This window comes from Aulonocara stuartgranti (genome assembly GCF_965226115.1).
Source record: "Aulonocara stuartgranti genome assembly, chromosome: 5".
NCBI lineage: Eukaryota > Metazoa > Chordata > Actinopteri > Cichliformes > Cichlidae > Aulonocara > Aulonocara stuartgranti.
Window position 1 is genome coordinate 21124313 of NC_138943.1, and position 14512 is coordinate 21138824.

General features: G+C 38.4%; 1 protein-coding gene across 2 annotated transcripts in view; it reads left to right on the plus strand.

The window, feature by feature from the left end:
* rad18 (RAD18 E3 ubiquitin protein ligase) overlaps positions 1-14512 on the plus strand; it is a 44281-nt gene that overhangs the window by 11005 nt on the left and 18764 nt on the right. The window contains exons 6-12 of one of the 2 annotated variants that reach the window (XM_082533306.1): positions 923-1022; positions 3107-3285; positions 4762-4832; positions 5187-5247; positions 7246-7377; positions 8709-8832; positions 13384-13422. In XM_082533306.1, the coding sequence (XP_082389432.1) occupies positions 923-1022; positions 3107-3285; positions 4762-4832; positions 5187-5247; positions 7246-7377; positions 8709-8832; positions 13384-13422 (706 nt within the window). The remainder of the gene's footprint in view (positions 1-922; positions 1023-3106; positions 3286-4761; positions 4833-5186; positions 5248-7245; positions 7378-8708; positions 8833-13383; positions 13423-14512) is intronic. The other variant, XM_082533307.1, reaches the window with a different exon arrangement.

Sequence of the window (14512 nt, forward strand, 5' to 3'; positions counted from 1 at the left end):
CTGTACTTAAGTACTTGAGTAGCTTGAGTAGTTTTTTTTCCCCCTGACTCCTTTTTTTAACTTTTACTCCCTACATTTGTAAACAAATATCCATACTCTCTACTCCTTATTTTCAAAACAGGCTTGTTACTTTTGCTGTAACACATTTGAGGGGAGTTATCATTTCATGTCACTGCGAGCCTTCAAACATAAGAAGAGACGACATGTGCCAAAGTCAGGGGTTAAAAGCGGGATGGTGGGTTTATTATGTTTGTTTGGGGGATTGGGTGGATTTTGGGGGGGCTTTTTTATTTTTTTTATTTTTGACACCTGAACGACTGCAGGTGTCCATAAGTTGTGGTTGCGGTACTTCAGCATCTAAGTGGCCCTACATGTTTTTAAACCAGATATTAGGTCTGTACATGTGACGTTATGTTTTTTGATATTGTGAAACGTGCTGCAACTCAAACTGAGGCAGACTAACTACCTTATTTAAAGGCTGCATGGAAATCCTCTGCAGGTTAGTGCAGGATAAACAGGTTAGTTTGCTGTACTGTGATGGATCTAAAGTACAGAACAGTGTGTGACTGGTGCACAGTGAGATACATTGACTGAATTCCATCTTCATACCAACTTTGTACCATCTACAAAAAAGACAGCATAGAGTACAGTTTACTGTCAGTGTTTTTCATGACCTGTTGCTTTAATTGTCACTATTAGTTTAACTGGGTCACAATTAAAATTCACCTCCAGTGAATATAACATATTGATAACAAAACATACAGATGTGTCATTTCGGTTCAGGTCTTCATGTGCTTAATTTGAATTATGAATGAATTGCATAACTGCAGCTGGTTGGATGCATGCACTAAATTACATGGAAATATATTATAGAGTCATAGCACGAAAACTATCAACATTATTTTGTGTGTCTTTTTTGCAGTGGAGTGCCCTGTGTGTTCTGTAAGTGTTTCCCAGCATTTTATCAACAAACATCTGGACACGTGTCTTACCAGTGGCGACAAGAAGGAAAGCTTGAGGAGGTAAAGTATCCACTTTACTGATCACTTAAATGAAGACTGTACTGATGTCTTGTCAAGCTTTAATGCTCTTTTGGGAGGTAGGATACAAATAAAAGGGTCGTACATAGGAAGAGTCAGAAGTCTCCTCAAGTTAAGGAAATTGTAGCAAAGAGAGGTCACTCAAGATCAGTAATTTCCGAAGGTGAACGAACACCAGTGTGACAACCTAAGATGTTGGAGGTCTCGGACATCCAAGATAGCAAAGACAACAAACAGCCATTAGAAATGATAGCCACTGCCGTTATCTCCAAACTTATCAGTGGATCAGACAGACTAAAAGACAGATATGAATCAGATTAGCTGTAAAATTATTTTTAAACTATTAAACATTATTTCAACTGTCATTAACATGTGTATGTTAGCCTAACATGTTGAGATGTTTTGTTTTTTAATTACTTGTGATTTTGTTTTAAACTAAAAATACCCCTTATGCTTCAAATTAACAGGTACCACGTGGAGTTATGTTTACGTGGCATTTTTATTTAATCTTGTGTATACCTGCCTAGGGACAGCAGATGGAAATTAGCTTGTGGCTAAATGTCTTTTCTATAATGAGATTAAAGTTTTCTTGTACATGGATGCAGTAAAAAAAAAAAAAAAAAAAGAATAAATAAAAGTAGAAGACAAAGAAAACTAAACACAACAGTTGGGTTTCAGTCAACCGATGACCTTATGTCCTCCCAGCAGTTTTTCCTGCTTTATTAATAACATTTAATACAGTTTGTGATACAAAATGCCGTACAATTACCAAAAACAGAAATGTTGGGAAAAATATTGTAGGTTTGGTCTGGATAAGCCGATTATAGCCAGACACAATATGACTTAAATGAATAACTCTCATGAACAGGTCATGTCTGTATTGATTTCACAATTACTCACAGTTCAGGCAACAAAAAGAGTCTATGCACTCTTGAATTTCATAACTCCAAAATAATGTTTCCTTTATACGCAACAACTTCTGTCAAATGTTTCTTGTGGTATCTTATCTCTTCTCCTGGAAAACAGTTTCAGCTTATCAGTTTTTATATTGATGAACAGCATCTCGACTAAGTTACGGTCAGGATTTCCATACACGAATTATCTCTTATCATTATTATTATTCAGCCAGTCCGTTGCTGATTTATGTGCTTTTGCTTGTTGTCTTGTTCCATTACTGAACATCTGCTGAGCTTTAGGTCCTGGACTCCTGCCCTGCTCTTTTCCTCTAAAATTTGATACAATTTTGCATCTATTGTTTGTTCAAAGGTTGCAAGTAGCCTTAAACTGTAATACTTGTTCCAGTGCTTTAAGGCTGATATGAGAGTTTGTGGCTATTGTGCAGTTTCTTGTTTACCTCCAAGCATGCTGGGGAACTTTTGTGCCTTTAGAGAGGTTTAAAAGATTTTTCAGTGATGTGTTGTGGAACATCCAGGCTTTCTTTTTAACATGAGAAGTGCTTGTTTTGATTTTTGTTTTTTGTTTTTTGAGAGAGAGAGTTTCCTTTGTGGTATTCTTCTTGAACCCCATTGTTATTCATTTTTTATTTTTTGTTGTAACAGAAACACGAACAAAGATTTTCACAAATACAGATATAGTGTTTCATTGTAACCCCTGGGCTCGCTCCCATTCTTAGGGAGAGTAGCAACAGTCATGAGTTTCTTGAACTCTTTTGAAAATCTGTCTTGTTGTAGTTTGATGTCACAGGGCTTAACTTGTGAATAACTAAAGCTACAATCACATTAGGGGAACCAGTGGTTGGAGACTTGGGACGACCAAAATTAATGCGACCCTTTGAGCTCATCGGCTCTGAAATGGTTGCTTCAAAGTGGGGAACAGGTCTGCAAGCACTTGCTTTTCTTTTAGTGTGTAAAGATATTAATTTTATACCTAATTTGGAACCTTTTCTGTTATGACAATAAAAATTCTGCTTGTGTTCAAGAGCATTTCTTTCTATAGTTGTAGATTTTTGTTGTAGCTTAGCACAGAGATGCACCTCAAGCATTAAAATGTCATATCTGTTGGTTACTGAAAATATACAGTGAATCTGTTTGTTTCCGCTCTCTTAGCCAGAAGAGGCGTCCAATGCCGAAGTTGGTATACAACCTGCTTTCAGTGCAGGAGCTCAAGAGGAGGCTGAAGGAATGCCATCTGCCATTGCAGGGATCTCGAGACCAGCTGATCAAAAGACACCAAGATTTTGTCTACTTATACAATGCCCAGTGTGACTCTCTAAACCCGAAATCAGGTGAGAGGATTTGCTCTGTTTTTTTTTATTAAAATGAAAAAACAAAACAAGAACTCTAAACTACTGTGATATCACAGTGTTTTGTTACACAACAAAAGAAGTGGACTGTATAGGATATTGTCCAACCTCAACTTGAAAATCAGAAGTGTTTGTAGTCTATTCAAATAGCCACACTTGAATGTGGAATGAAAAATCACACATCATAAAGGGGGCCAGATGCAGTGTTGTTTACAAAACAGAGGAACAGTCATGTAATAGCTCTCAGTTGTGTACTTGTTGCCCTTATTAGTTATAGAACAAATGGCAGGAGGGAGTGTGGCAGCCCCTGAACCTGTGCCTGCACTCTTCATTATACCAGACAGAGGCTTGCATGGACTTAAATGCTCTAACCAGAAAATGACACTCAAATATTTAGAAACACAGTAGAATCCCCCCAAAATTGAGATTTTTTTTTTGTAAAATGTGAATAAAAACGAATGCAATGTTTTGCAAAATCTCATAAACCCATATCTTATTCGCAATCTAGGAAACATTAAATGCTTAAACTGCAAAATCGTTAACATTTCATAAAAAAATATTAGTTCATTTTGAATGTTATGTCAGTAACATGTCTCAAAAGTTGGTATGGAGGCACCAAAAGGCTGGAAAAGTATACCCCAACATTAAAGAAAAAAAAGAACTCAATCAACATTTTATAACTAATGAGGTTAAATGGAAACAGATGGTAACATGATTGGGTATCAAAAAGAACATACAACTTTCGTTTCTCTGCCATTTAAAATAGACGGAGCAAAAGTGGAAAACTGTTCTATCCTCGTACTATTGGGAATTTGAAATTCCACACAGGGTCCTCTGGACTAAAGAGAAGAGGGACCATCCAGTGCATCCGGACTTTTAAACAAGCATTCTCCCATCCAGACGACATTTATTTCAGTGAAGCTTTTGCATATTTCACAGTCCTGAACTTTCACCAGTTGAAACATTTAACAAATCGTGAAACAAGAAATACGACAAAGACCCGGGACTGTTGAGCAGCTGGAGTCGTGTATAAGACGAGAACGGGACAGCATTCGTTTTCAAAGTCCAGCAGATGGTCCCTGCTGTTCCCAGACTGAATGTTAATTCAACAAAATCAGACTGAACCGTTTTGCATTCGCTTTAACAAACACTCTGCTTGTTTGGGAACAGGCAGTTTTTTTTTTGTTGTTTGTTTGGTTTTTTTTTTGTAACTCTATCGTGAAATGCCTTTGCTGTGGTACAAAGCTTTAACATTTTTTCCCCATGAGACTTAAACATAGAATGAAGTTGGTGATATTTGACTTCACTAGTTTGGTTTTTGTCTTGATTTTTTTTTTAACTTTTCTTGAAAACCTCAGTTTTGTTTTGCCACCTCATGGGTCAAATGGTACATTTCATATAAGGGACAATATTTGTCACCTCAAGCCAAATAAAGATTCATCTTTCGTCTGTCAACAGCTGAGGAAATTGCCAAAGAGGTCGAGGCCAATGAGAAGATGAGAAACCAGTTGCAGGGGAAGGCCAAGCCAGTATGTATTAACTGCTTAGTGAGAGCTTAAATTTTGTTTTTGTTTTTTCTCAAATGTACGTTGCAGCATTTTCAGTAGCGTTTATATATTATCAGCAAGGTTTATTTTACTGTATTTCTAATCTTTTTTTTTTGAGAAACAATAATTCTGACAAGTTCTTACAATTTAAAATTTCACAGTCTTATGAAAATGAGTTATTTGTAATAAAAAAACAGTACTTTTGTTGCACGGGTGCTGGCTTAAAAAAAGACAGGTTAGCTCAGTTTCTTTACAAATATTGCAAAATTTCAATATTTGTTTTTCTTGATTCATTGTCAATATGAACAAATGTCTCTCCAATTAATCTTTTTCCAGGTCATGGTTTTCTCAAAGAATCAGTCTGAGAAAGAGATCGAAGACATGCATTCAAATTACAGTAAGTTTTTCTTTTTTCATCCTGACACTTTTATGTGCTGAAACGTTGCATGTTTTACACGCATACAGCAACGCAGTCCTAGGAAATGTTTCGTTGAAATCAACACTTGTGAAGAACGACACATGTAGTGACAATAAACTTTGGTGATGGAGAAAAAAAGCCAGAGTCCTGTTGACTATGTTTATTTTGGCCAGTAACTGAATGGTGTTCATTTTTGGTCACTGCTGTCTTTGGAAAGAAAGACTGAAATGTATGGCTCACATGAAATACAACACACATACAGTATTGTGAAAGTCTTAAGCCACCTCTCATTTCTTTATATTTTTCCAGGAAAATTGTAAATGGGTGGGTAGATGGCTGTAGACAGTCGTTGTTGTATATTAATGTCAGTTTGAACCCAAAATCTCAAATTTGGGCTCATCACCCAACTGATTTATGTCAGGTACAATGAGAACGCTTGAAATAATTTAGGAGAGCTTCTCTATTAACTCTATACAGAGTTTTTTTTAAATGAAGGAATAGAGACGTATTCAATTTAATAAAACTTTATTGATCCTGAAGGTTGACCCCGAAGGAAATTGGGTATTGGGTGTTCAGAATTAGAGTGCATATTATATATTTTTTGGCTACAAAAGAAATAAAAGTTTAAAATTAGCTGGATAGATGTTATTGACAGCCTGTTATGACAGTTTTCAAAGCCTCCATCAGGCTTCTCGGTGATCAATTCTTATAGGTCACTAGTTCACTTGGGAAATCCACTGTAAGAGGACTTACTGAGAGGCAGTCCATCATAAAGACTGCATGACATTTTTGTCTGGTTGAGTAATTGTTGCTTGGTAATACTGTGGATAGGTCGACTGTCCCTGTGAAAACCGGCATAGGTTACTGATATTCAGTATCTCTAATATAACATGCTTTTGTTTCTCAGAAAGAGGATTGCAGTTTTGCATATGAAGTGTCGCCCAGCCATAACGCAAGTGTTACTTTAGTCTATAAGCTAGCCTCACATACCTTCATCAACAAGTTAAAAAAAAAAAAAAAATGACAAAGGATGAACTGAAGCTCTGCCATCACGTAATGTCGCATACTGCTGTTTCTGATGTCATTTAGAAAAAAAAAAAAAGAAAAGAAAAAAAAGAAGCAGAAACATGGACAACAGTTGTCTGATTTTTAGCAGCACGTGGTGACATAGGTTTTTGTCTGTGTAAATAATCTCCAGTATTTTATTATAATTCATAGGGCCACTTGTCTGTTGATTTGTATGTCTGAGACTTTTTTTTCCCCCCATGTGACCTCGGAGGTAATCACTCGGATACACAGAAGCAAGAAAATCTAGATGAGCTCTGTGTTTTTATCCTCGGGGCAGAGGCCAGTTCACCAAAATCGCAGGACATAGTTGAACTAGATGAAAAGCTTGTTGGAAATAACTCTTAAGAGCTAACTTTAAAAGTGTTTGAAAAATGGATGTGACTCACAAGAGGTGTGCTCTATAAATAGCTGCGCTGCTGTGATAACCTCCCGATTTATCAGAGGAGGATGTGGATGACTCACTCTGCCGGCATGGGCAGTGGTGCCTGAGCAGGCAAGAAGGTGAAAGCGGCGTATACACATGCACACACCGTATCCGCCGGGAGCTTGCAGCCTTTTCTTTCTGTGACACCAATTTCTTTTAGTGTTAATACAGTTGGTAGCTAGTTATTCAGAAAACATTCCCATTTGGTAAAATAACAGCAGGTTGAAAAAATGTTCTGCAGTAACACTTTCTGAGACGTGAGTTTAAACTGCAGCTCCAAGTGGTCAACTGTGCGTTACAGTCATTTTAATTAGCAACCATTTAATTCGAATAACTTTAATTTATGACTGCATTTAATCTAAACATTGAATTCAAGGTTAGACTCTTGAACCGCTATTAGAAATCAGTGACTATCACATAACGTCATAATCATTCTATCCTCTTGATGTGTTTGACCCTATAGCGATATGCTATTTTGCCCACAGGGAAGCAGCACAGCAGTGACTTTTCCCGGCTAATAGCGCAGGTCCGCGGCCGCATGGAGACCACCAGACAACCTCGTGTTAAACAGGAAGTCAGCGAGGTGAACAAGGACGTACAAAAAATGCACTCTGCAGGTACTTTGACATTCAGACATAATATTTTCTAGCCAAAGGACACTTCTGTGCACTTCTCTGACGCCCTTTAAAAAAAAAAGTCACTTGATGTCTGTGGTTACCTGCTATCTTGTACACTTGCGTGAAAAGGAAATATTTTCCTTTGCAGCCCTGTGAAGACTAAGAACACCTTTGCTGCTTTCACAGGAGTTAAGAGAATAAGTAGCAGCCAGGTGCTGCTAATCAAATTCACTTGATAAACTGATCGTCTGCAAGTGCGAGCACCTTTTATAATAGCAGACGTTTTGGTAGTTTGTTAGTCTGGAGCATTCGTCGGTGTGAAGACATGATGTTGAGAGAAAATGCAAAAAATCAAAGCCCTACATGTTAGAGTTCAGAGGCTTCAGTTAGCATGTTTAAATTAGAAAAAGACTGAATAAGCATGGCTGTCAGGTGGAAGCCTCTTCTTTTTAAAATGATCATGGCAGCCTGGCTTAGCTTTGCAAACGTCTGAACAAACCTCGAGATTTCTAGAACAGTGTCACGTTTGGAAAAAAGCAAATACAACATATCAACACAAGCAACTCATATAAACTGTCAAGCATGGTGGTGGAGGGATGATGATTTGGGCTTCTTTTGCAGCCACATGAACACCTCGCAGTCACTGCGACGACCATGAACTCAAATTTAAGGCCAGCTGTCTGACGGTTAAAACGTAGCTGAAATTGGGACAAGCAGCAGGACAATGATCTCAAGCACAGCAGCAAATCTACAATCCAATGGATGAAAAAGGAAATAATCAGATTGTTGCCTTGGAAAAGAGCGGTGCTTGAACAAATACCTGCACATTTCAGTGAATTGAAGCAATGTTGTAAAGAGTCTGTGCATCAGTGTTTGTCTGATGCAAAAAATAATTACTTCAAGTTATTCCTGCAAAATGTGGCTGTGCACTTAGTTTTTCACAGACCCTGCAGCCCTGTGAAAAAGGTTTGTTTTTTTTCTACACAACTGCCTTTAAAGAAAAAAAAAAAGTCCCATCTTTTTGTAAGAAAGTAGTTTTTCCAAGTGAGTAGAAAATCATAAGCACTTTTCCACCACTGAATGCTCAGTTTTTTATCAACAAAGAGATGATGCCTGGTGTTTGTTCATTCAAATGCTCTCTAAAAATTGGTGTTGCAATCCAGAAATGTTAATTCAACATTTAGCATATGTCATGCCACTCTGTTTTCACATTACTTATCACATCAGTGAGGAGGGAAAGAGATTCATTTTACGTAGAAACCTTTGACCCGTCATTTCCTCCTGGATCTGTAGCATGACGTCGTACAGCATTTACGGTTTGCCTCTTTCAGATCAAGGTGCACAAATAAAAAGCTGCACAGAAGTGAAGGTTGAACATGAAGCTGAAGACGAGGAATCAGGAGGAGTAATCGAGGTGCCGTCCAGCCCCACCTATAGCGACGTGTCCGTCAGCAGGTAAAACAAAACAAAAAATACAAACAATATTTAGAACCACTGAGTGCTGCACTGGACACCAGCATCTCAACCCAAAATAAACAGGTGCATCAGACACACCTCAGTCTCTTAGGGTTTCATTTATAACCAGACAGCGCGTGCACACAAGTGCCAGCAAATAATCCAGAAGCATCAGTTGGTAAATGGTAAATGGCCTGTATTTATATAGCGCTTTACTAGTCCCTAAGGACCCCAAAGCGCTTTACATATCCAGTCATCCACCCATTCACACACACATTCACACACTGGTGATGGCAGCTACATTGTAGCCACAGCCACCCTGGGGTGCACTGACAGAGGCGAGGCTGCCGAACACTGGCGCCACCGGGCCCTCTGACCACCACCAGTAGGCAACGGGTGAAGTGTCTTGCCCAAGGACACAACGACCGAGACTGTCCAAGCCGGGGCTCGAACCGGCAACCTTCCAATTACAAAGCGAACTCCCAACTCTTGAGCCACAATCGCCCCAAGCACACATGACAGCTAATGTTGAGCCCCCGCTTGTGACAAGACTCTATAAAGATGTTTTTCCTCTCTTCTCTGCTTTATGTTTCCGTGTGTGTCTCCTCTGCTCTTGGGTCTGCTCCGCTGGGCAGAGGAGACACAACTAAGATGAAACCGAGAGCAGCAAAACAAGTAGATCCGAGCACTGAGCCGCAATGAAACAAATGCAAATATAATACTGATTCTCTCTTTTAAAGCACTGCCTGAGCACTCCAGACTGGATCCTGTCATCTCGCTTTGCTATCATGTTCACCCTCTTAGTGGAAATATTCATCTGTTATGAAGAGAGGCTCGTATCTGCTTACATGTCTGTGGATCTGCTATCAAACCACAGGCCTGAGAAGCCTGGATTTCAACACACACAGAGGAAGCAGCGATGGGAATCAGACCGGCTCCAGGAATACATAAATAAATCAGTAAAGAATCTGATCTAAAAATGACAGTATACACACCCCATCCATGGAGTTTCACTTCATTCTCTTTACATTTCAAATTTCTTTTTGAAAAACTAGCGCGCTTCCTCCAATAAGTTCTACAAGCCATGATTTTTTCTTTATTTTTTAAAGAAGTCATTAGTACCATATTTCCAGAAACATTGCAGCATTTCTTTTCATGTTGCTCTTACTGCGTTCACATTAAATCTGTTGTTGGATTATTTTCTTAAAAATCCTAAAGGCATTTGTTTTGTATATGTCAAATAACACATTCTTTTGGGGGCTTCTAAGCTGATTGTAATGTTTAATTAGAACATAAAACGCACTGGTTAACATTAACAGTCAATTTTCTTTTTGTGACTTTTGCATTCAGATAGTCCAGATTAACTGACAAGTTCCTAACTTCTCTATAAAACTGATAATTAGCTGTTTTTCAGGTAATTAGATTCCCCCTCTCTCCAATCAAGTAGGCAAAAAGCATCGGTGTGGAGTCACGCAGGTGTTCAGTCTGGATTCAATTATAGCTTTGAATATAATTGCAAAGAGGAAAGATAACTGGCTGTCGCTAAATAAAGCCCCGTGCTGTGAGACTCAGGAAAGAGACAAGGTCCTTTGCTGCACAGTTATAAATGATGTTGATAGCCTCTTGTGTGTGCTGTCAGCAGAGTGCCGCCTAAATCAGACAAAAGTGCCTTTTTAAAGTTGGGCCGTTACTTTAAATTCATAATCCCTTTCAGCCTTTTTTTGTTCATTTGACACATAAAGTGAGAGAGAGATTTCCAACAATACAAATCCAGATTCATGTGCTACTATGTGGGACACGTCGCTAATGATGAGAGGTAGACTGAAGCTTTGAGAAATAAAATAAAGGATAAAAATGCAAGATTTCCACTTTAACTAAACAACAAATAACGTGTAGTTTCTGTAAAATAACATTACCTACAGATGAATAAGTACAGCCTTTGGTTAAATATGTATATTGAAGGGCTACAACAGTTAGGTGTACATTGATAATGGGAAAGAAGCCAGTGCAGCACTCGTGTCTCTATCCTCAGAGATCACCTGCTAACTAGAAAAATGGCTATTCCTAGCACACCGCAGACAGCTGAGGTGCTGTGAGTTAAAGATGAAATGGTTGTCATATTTTTATATAAGCGGGACGTACCTTTAAGGCTCCGCTTGTGAAGTGTGGCTTTCACACAAGGCTGACTTTAGTTACTGTGCCCAGCCATGAAAAGTTATGTGCAATAAACACAGGCCAAGTAGCCAGTAAATGATAGTATGGGACCAGCTCTGGACCAATTTCCACTTCATTTTCTTTTGTAAAGCACCCCACTGTTTCGAGCTCCAAACCTCATCTGGAAGTTGGTCAGTAATGTTGAGATATGCTCAATGCTTCGCACGCACCAGCTTGCCAACAGGGACCTGCTGGTAAATGGCAGTGCCTGCCACTAGCACATCTTGAGAAGCACTTTTTTGGTTTGGTTTTTTGTGGGTTTACACACTTAAATAATACCTTTTGTCAGCTCAGTATTTGTATTGTTGGTTTCTCAGAGTGGCTTTGCATGTTTTTGTTTTTGTTTTGTTTTTTAGCTTATGCTGGAGTTCATCTTCATCCACCATCTGAAACAAGCACTTTTAGTTCCTCTCCTTTTAAGTCCACCCTGACTTTAATTGGCCGGCCCATGCTTACAGGAGATTTGAACAGTAGCAATAACTATCCAAAAGAGTTGTGAGGTATTTAATGGTGTTAGGAATGATCCGTGCCTTTAAGGATCAACAGCTTGGGGAAACCAAAGGAGCTCTCCAAGAATATTTAATATAAGTGGAGAGAGAAAGTTGCTTTAAGACCTGTTCGCCCTCAGGGAGAGAAAAGCCCAGTCTTAGGTTAGATTGTGCTTTTCAATGCATATTTTTTGCAGTTTCTTTTGATAAAACTTTAATTTCCTCCTTTTTGACTCATGCGTTCTCAGCTCTGACACCATTTCACATTTTATTCAAGTTAAAATTGCTTATCAGGGAGTTGGTGTGCCACATTTCTAAGGGGTGTAATGTGTAAATTTCATGGTAAAATGTAATGTAGTCTCTACTAGAGTTGTGTTTTTTATCCATTTAAATTTTTGTATTTTAGTCCGCATCACAAGTATTTTATCATTTTTTTAAGGGTAATCAATCATGTCACCGTTAGTGACTGCTGAGCTAACATGAGCTGACACATTTTGTTTTTAGACCGTCTTGATTTTTTATTTTATTTTAAAAGGGGGAAGATAATGTTTTTTCCAGTCACATTCTGTTCTTAATATTCACACTTGGCTTTCTAGACTGAAAAGGTGCAACTAATCACTTTGGACAATTTATTTTCTTTTTCTAAGCCATCAAACACATGAGTGGAATAATGCTTTTCACAGATCTTCCTCCCTGTTTCTACTTCTTAAAATCACAACAAGATGTGACTTGCAAATGCAAATGAAATCAAAGTCCAGCGCCTCACAAAACTCAAAATGTCACACAGAAACTAAAATACACGGCGAAGTCTGATGCACATCGATAGCTTATTGTTGGTTTACAGCGAGAACAGTAGAAGAATAAATCACGGCGTGAACAAAAAGCTTTTTGTGCCGGAGGTGTTGAACGTCCAAATCGGTTAATACGGCAGAGAGAGAAAAAGGCAGCGAAACATCCACAATGCATTCAATTAACAATATAATAGTGATATTGTTATCAGGGGTATGGAATTGTTCTTTATTTTCAGCGCCCACAGAGCATGAATGTGGCAGAAATTAGATCAGTTTATAGTTTATGCACCCCACCGATACAGCACAGCAGCCTGTTGTGTGTGCGAGAGGAACAGCAGCACATAATTGCAGACTTTTAGATTTTATATTCTGACAACAGCCCAAAAAAAGAGTGAATTTCTTTTTGTATCTATATTCAGATTTATGAAGTGTTTGCCTCAGCTTTGTGCAATACCGTCTAGTTTCAAATCAAGCCGGAAACTGAGGGTCGATTTTTGTTATGAAGTAACATCCTGGGTCTTTTTCACATTTTATTGATCTTTGCCTGTGATGGATCTTGCAGGTACAGTAAAACACACAGTGAATCTGAAATATGAGGTTTTATTGTAATCTCACATTTCTCCTGCAGGCAAGTTAACACAGATACAAGGCAAGTCATTAAATGTGTTTATTATTGAAACAGCAAGTATCCCGAATCACGGTATATCACACTTGTATGTTTTTACTATGTTTATGTTCAACATTTACAGTACTCTATTAGAGATTTCCCAAATGTAAACAGTTTAAGTGTTTCTCATTTAGTTTTAGTTTAAAAGCTGCAGGATTTTGTTTGTCGGGACAGACTCTTTGGATGTTTGTGTCAGTGTTTCTCAATCTCATCAAGATTGAATCTTATCAGACGTGAAAAGTAAAACGTGAAAATCAGCTTCACCTACGTTACGTTTTGTAATTTTAATACTAGTTGTGTGGACACTTGTTACTGTTGCTATGGCTTTTTGTGTTAGTGTGCATGTAGCCACAGTTAATTTATTGCCCTTTCTTTGTTTCCTCCCCTACAGTTCTATTTCTGACATCTTTGGTCCAGAACCTGCCAGAAAGTAAGTGATTACTTTGTTGTTGCTGTTGCCTAAATTTGATATTGTTCATCCATCTGTTTCTTTTTTTGTTTTGCTTTATATTACAAGTAATGTTGTATGTTAGCATACTGTTGATGTTTTTGTGTTCGTGTTGTACATGCAGAAGCACGCACACACACAAACAAACGCACCCATGCATATATATACAGTAGAGTTTATGGGTTGTGCCAATGGAAAACGGCTTATTCCGCTATTGACGCTTGTTTTGAGCTTCTGGTGCTGACTGTCAGGTGACTGATTTACACCTGGTGTCTGCTCCAAGCATGCCACCCTCAGGATGGGGCCCGTGCCATAGGGCAACTTCAAGATGGTGTTCCACAAAAGCACGTTATTGCAGTATAACGTTCCAGTTCCATGTAACACTCAGTGGCACAACTTTTGTTCCACTTGATACCTCTGAAGGCCCCTACTAGCTGGGTTTTTTTTGTTTGTTTGTTTTTTAGCCAGTTCTAGTATAGCAGGAGACAGAAAGGTAGAACTTACTGTAATTTATTTTAAAAAATATGGTGCTGTCAGCTGTTATATCCTGAAGTAAATCAAGACCATACAGTCAGGTCCAAATATTTTGATCTGACTCAGTTTGGCCGCTCTGCCCTACCACAACGGATTAGAAATGATGCAATCAAGATGCAACTGAAGTGAAGACTTAGCTCTAATCCAGAGGTTTTTTTACATGGCCGCTCCGCTTTCACTGGCTCATGAGTAATTGACAAATAATTTTATTACATGAATATAAATTCTTTGCTGTCAGTGACTGCCTGAAGTTTCCTTCCTTGAGATGCTTTGTCAGACTTTTCCTGCAGTGAACCGTTAGTTGATGCTTGATTGTGGGTGTCATGCAGAAAGCATGCTCGCTTGGGTTGAGGCTAATGGGGCCATAAAAAATATTACATTACAAAAAATTACATTTCTGTCTAAAGAATCTCTAGGGTAGCTTTAGGTCATCATCTATACTGTGAATCAGTATTTATCAGAAATAATAGCTCCATGCAAATCAGTCCTGGTATTTCTACCAACTTGCACATAATCAGTAAACACTGGTGACCTGAAT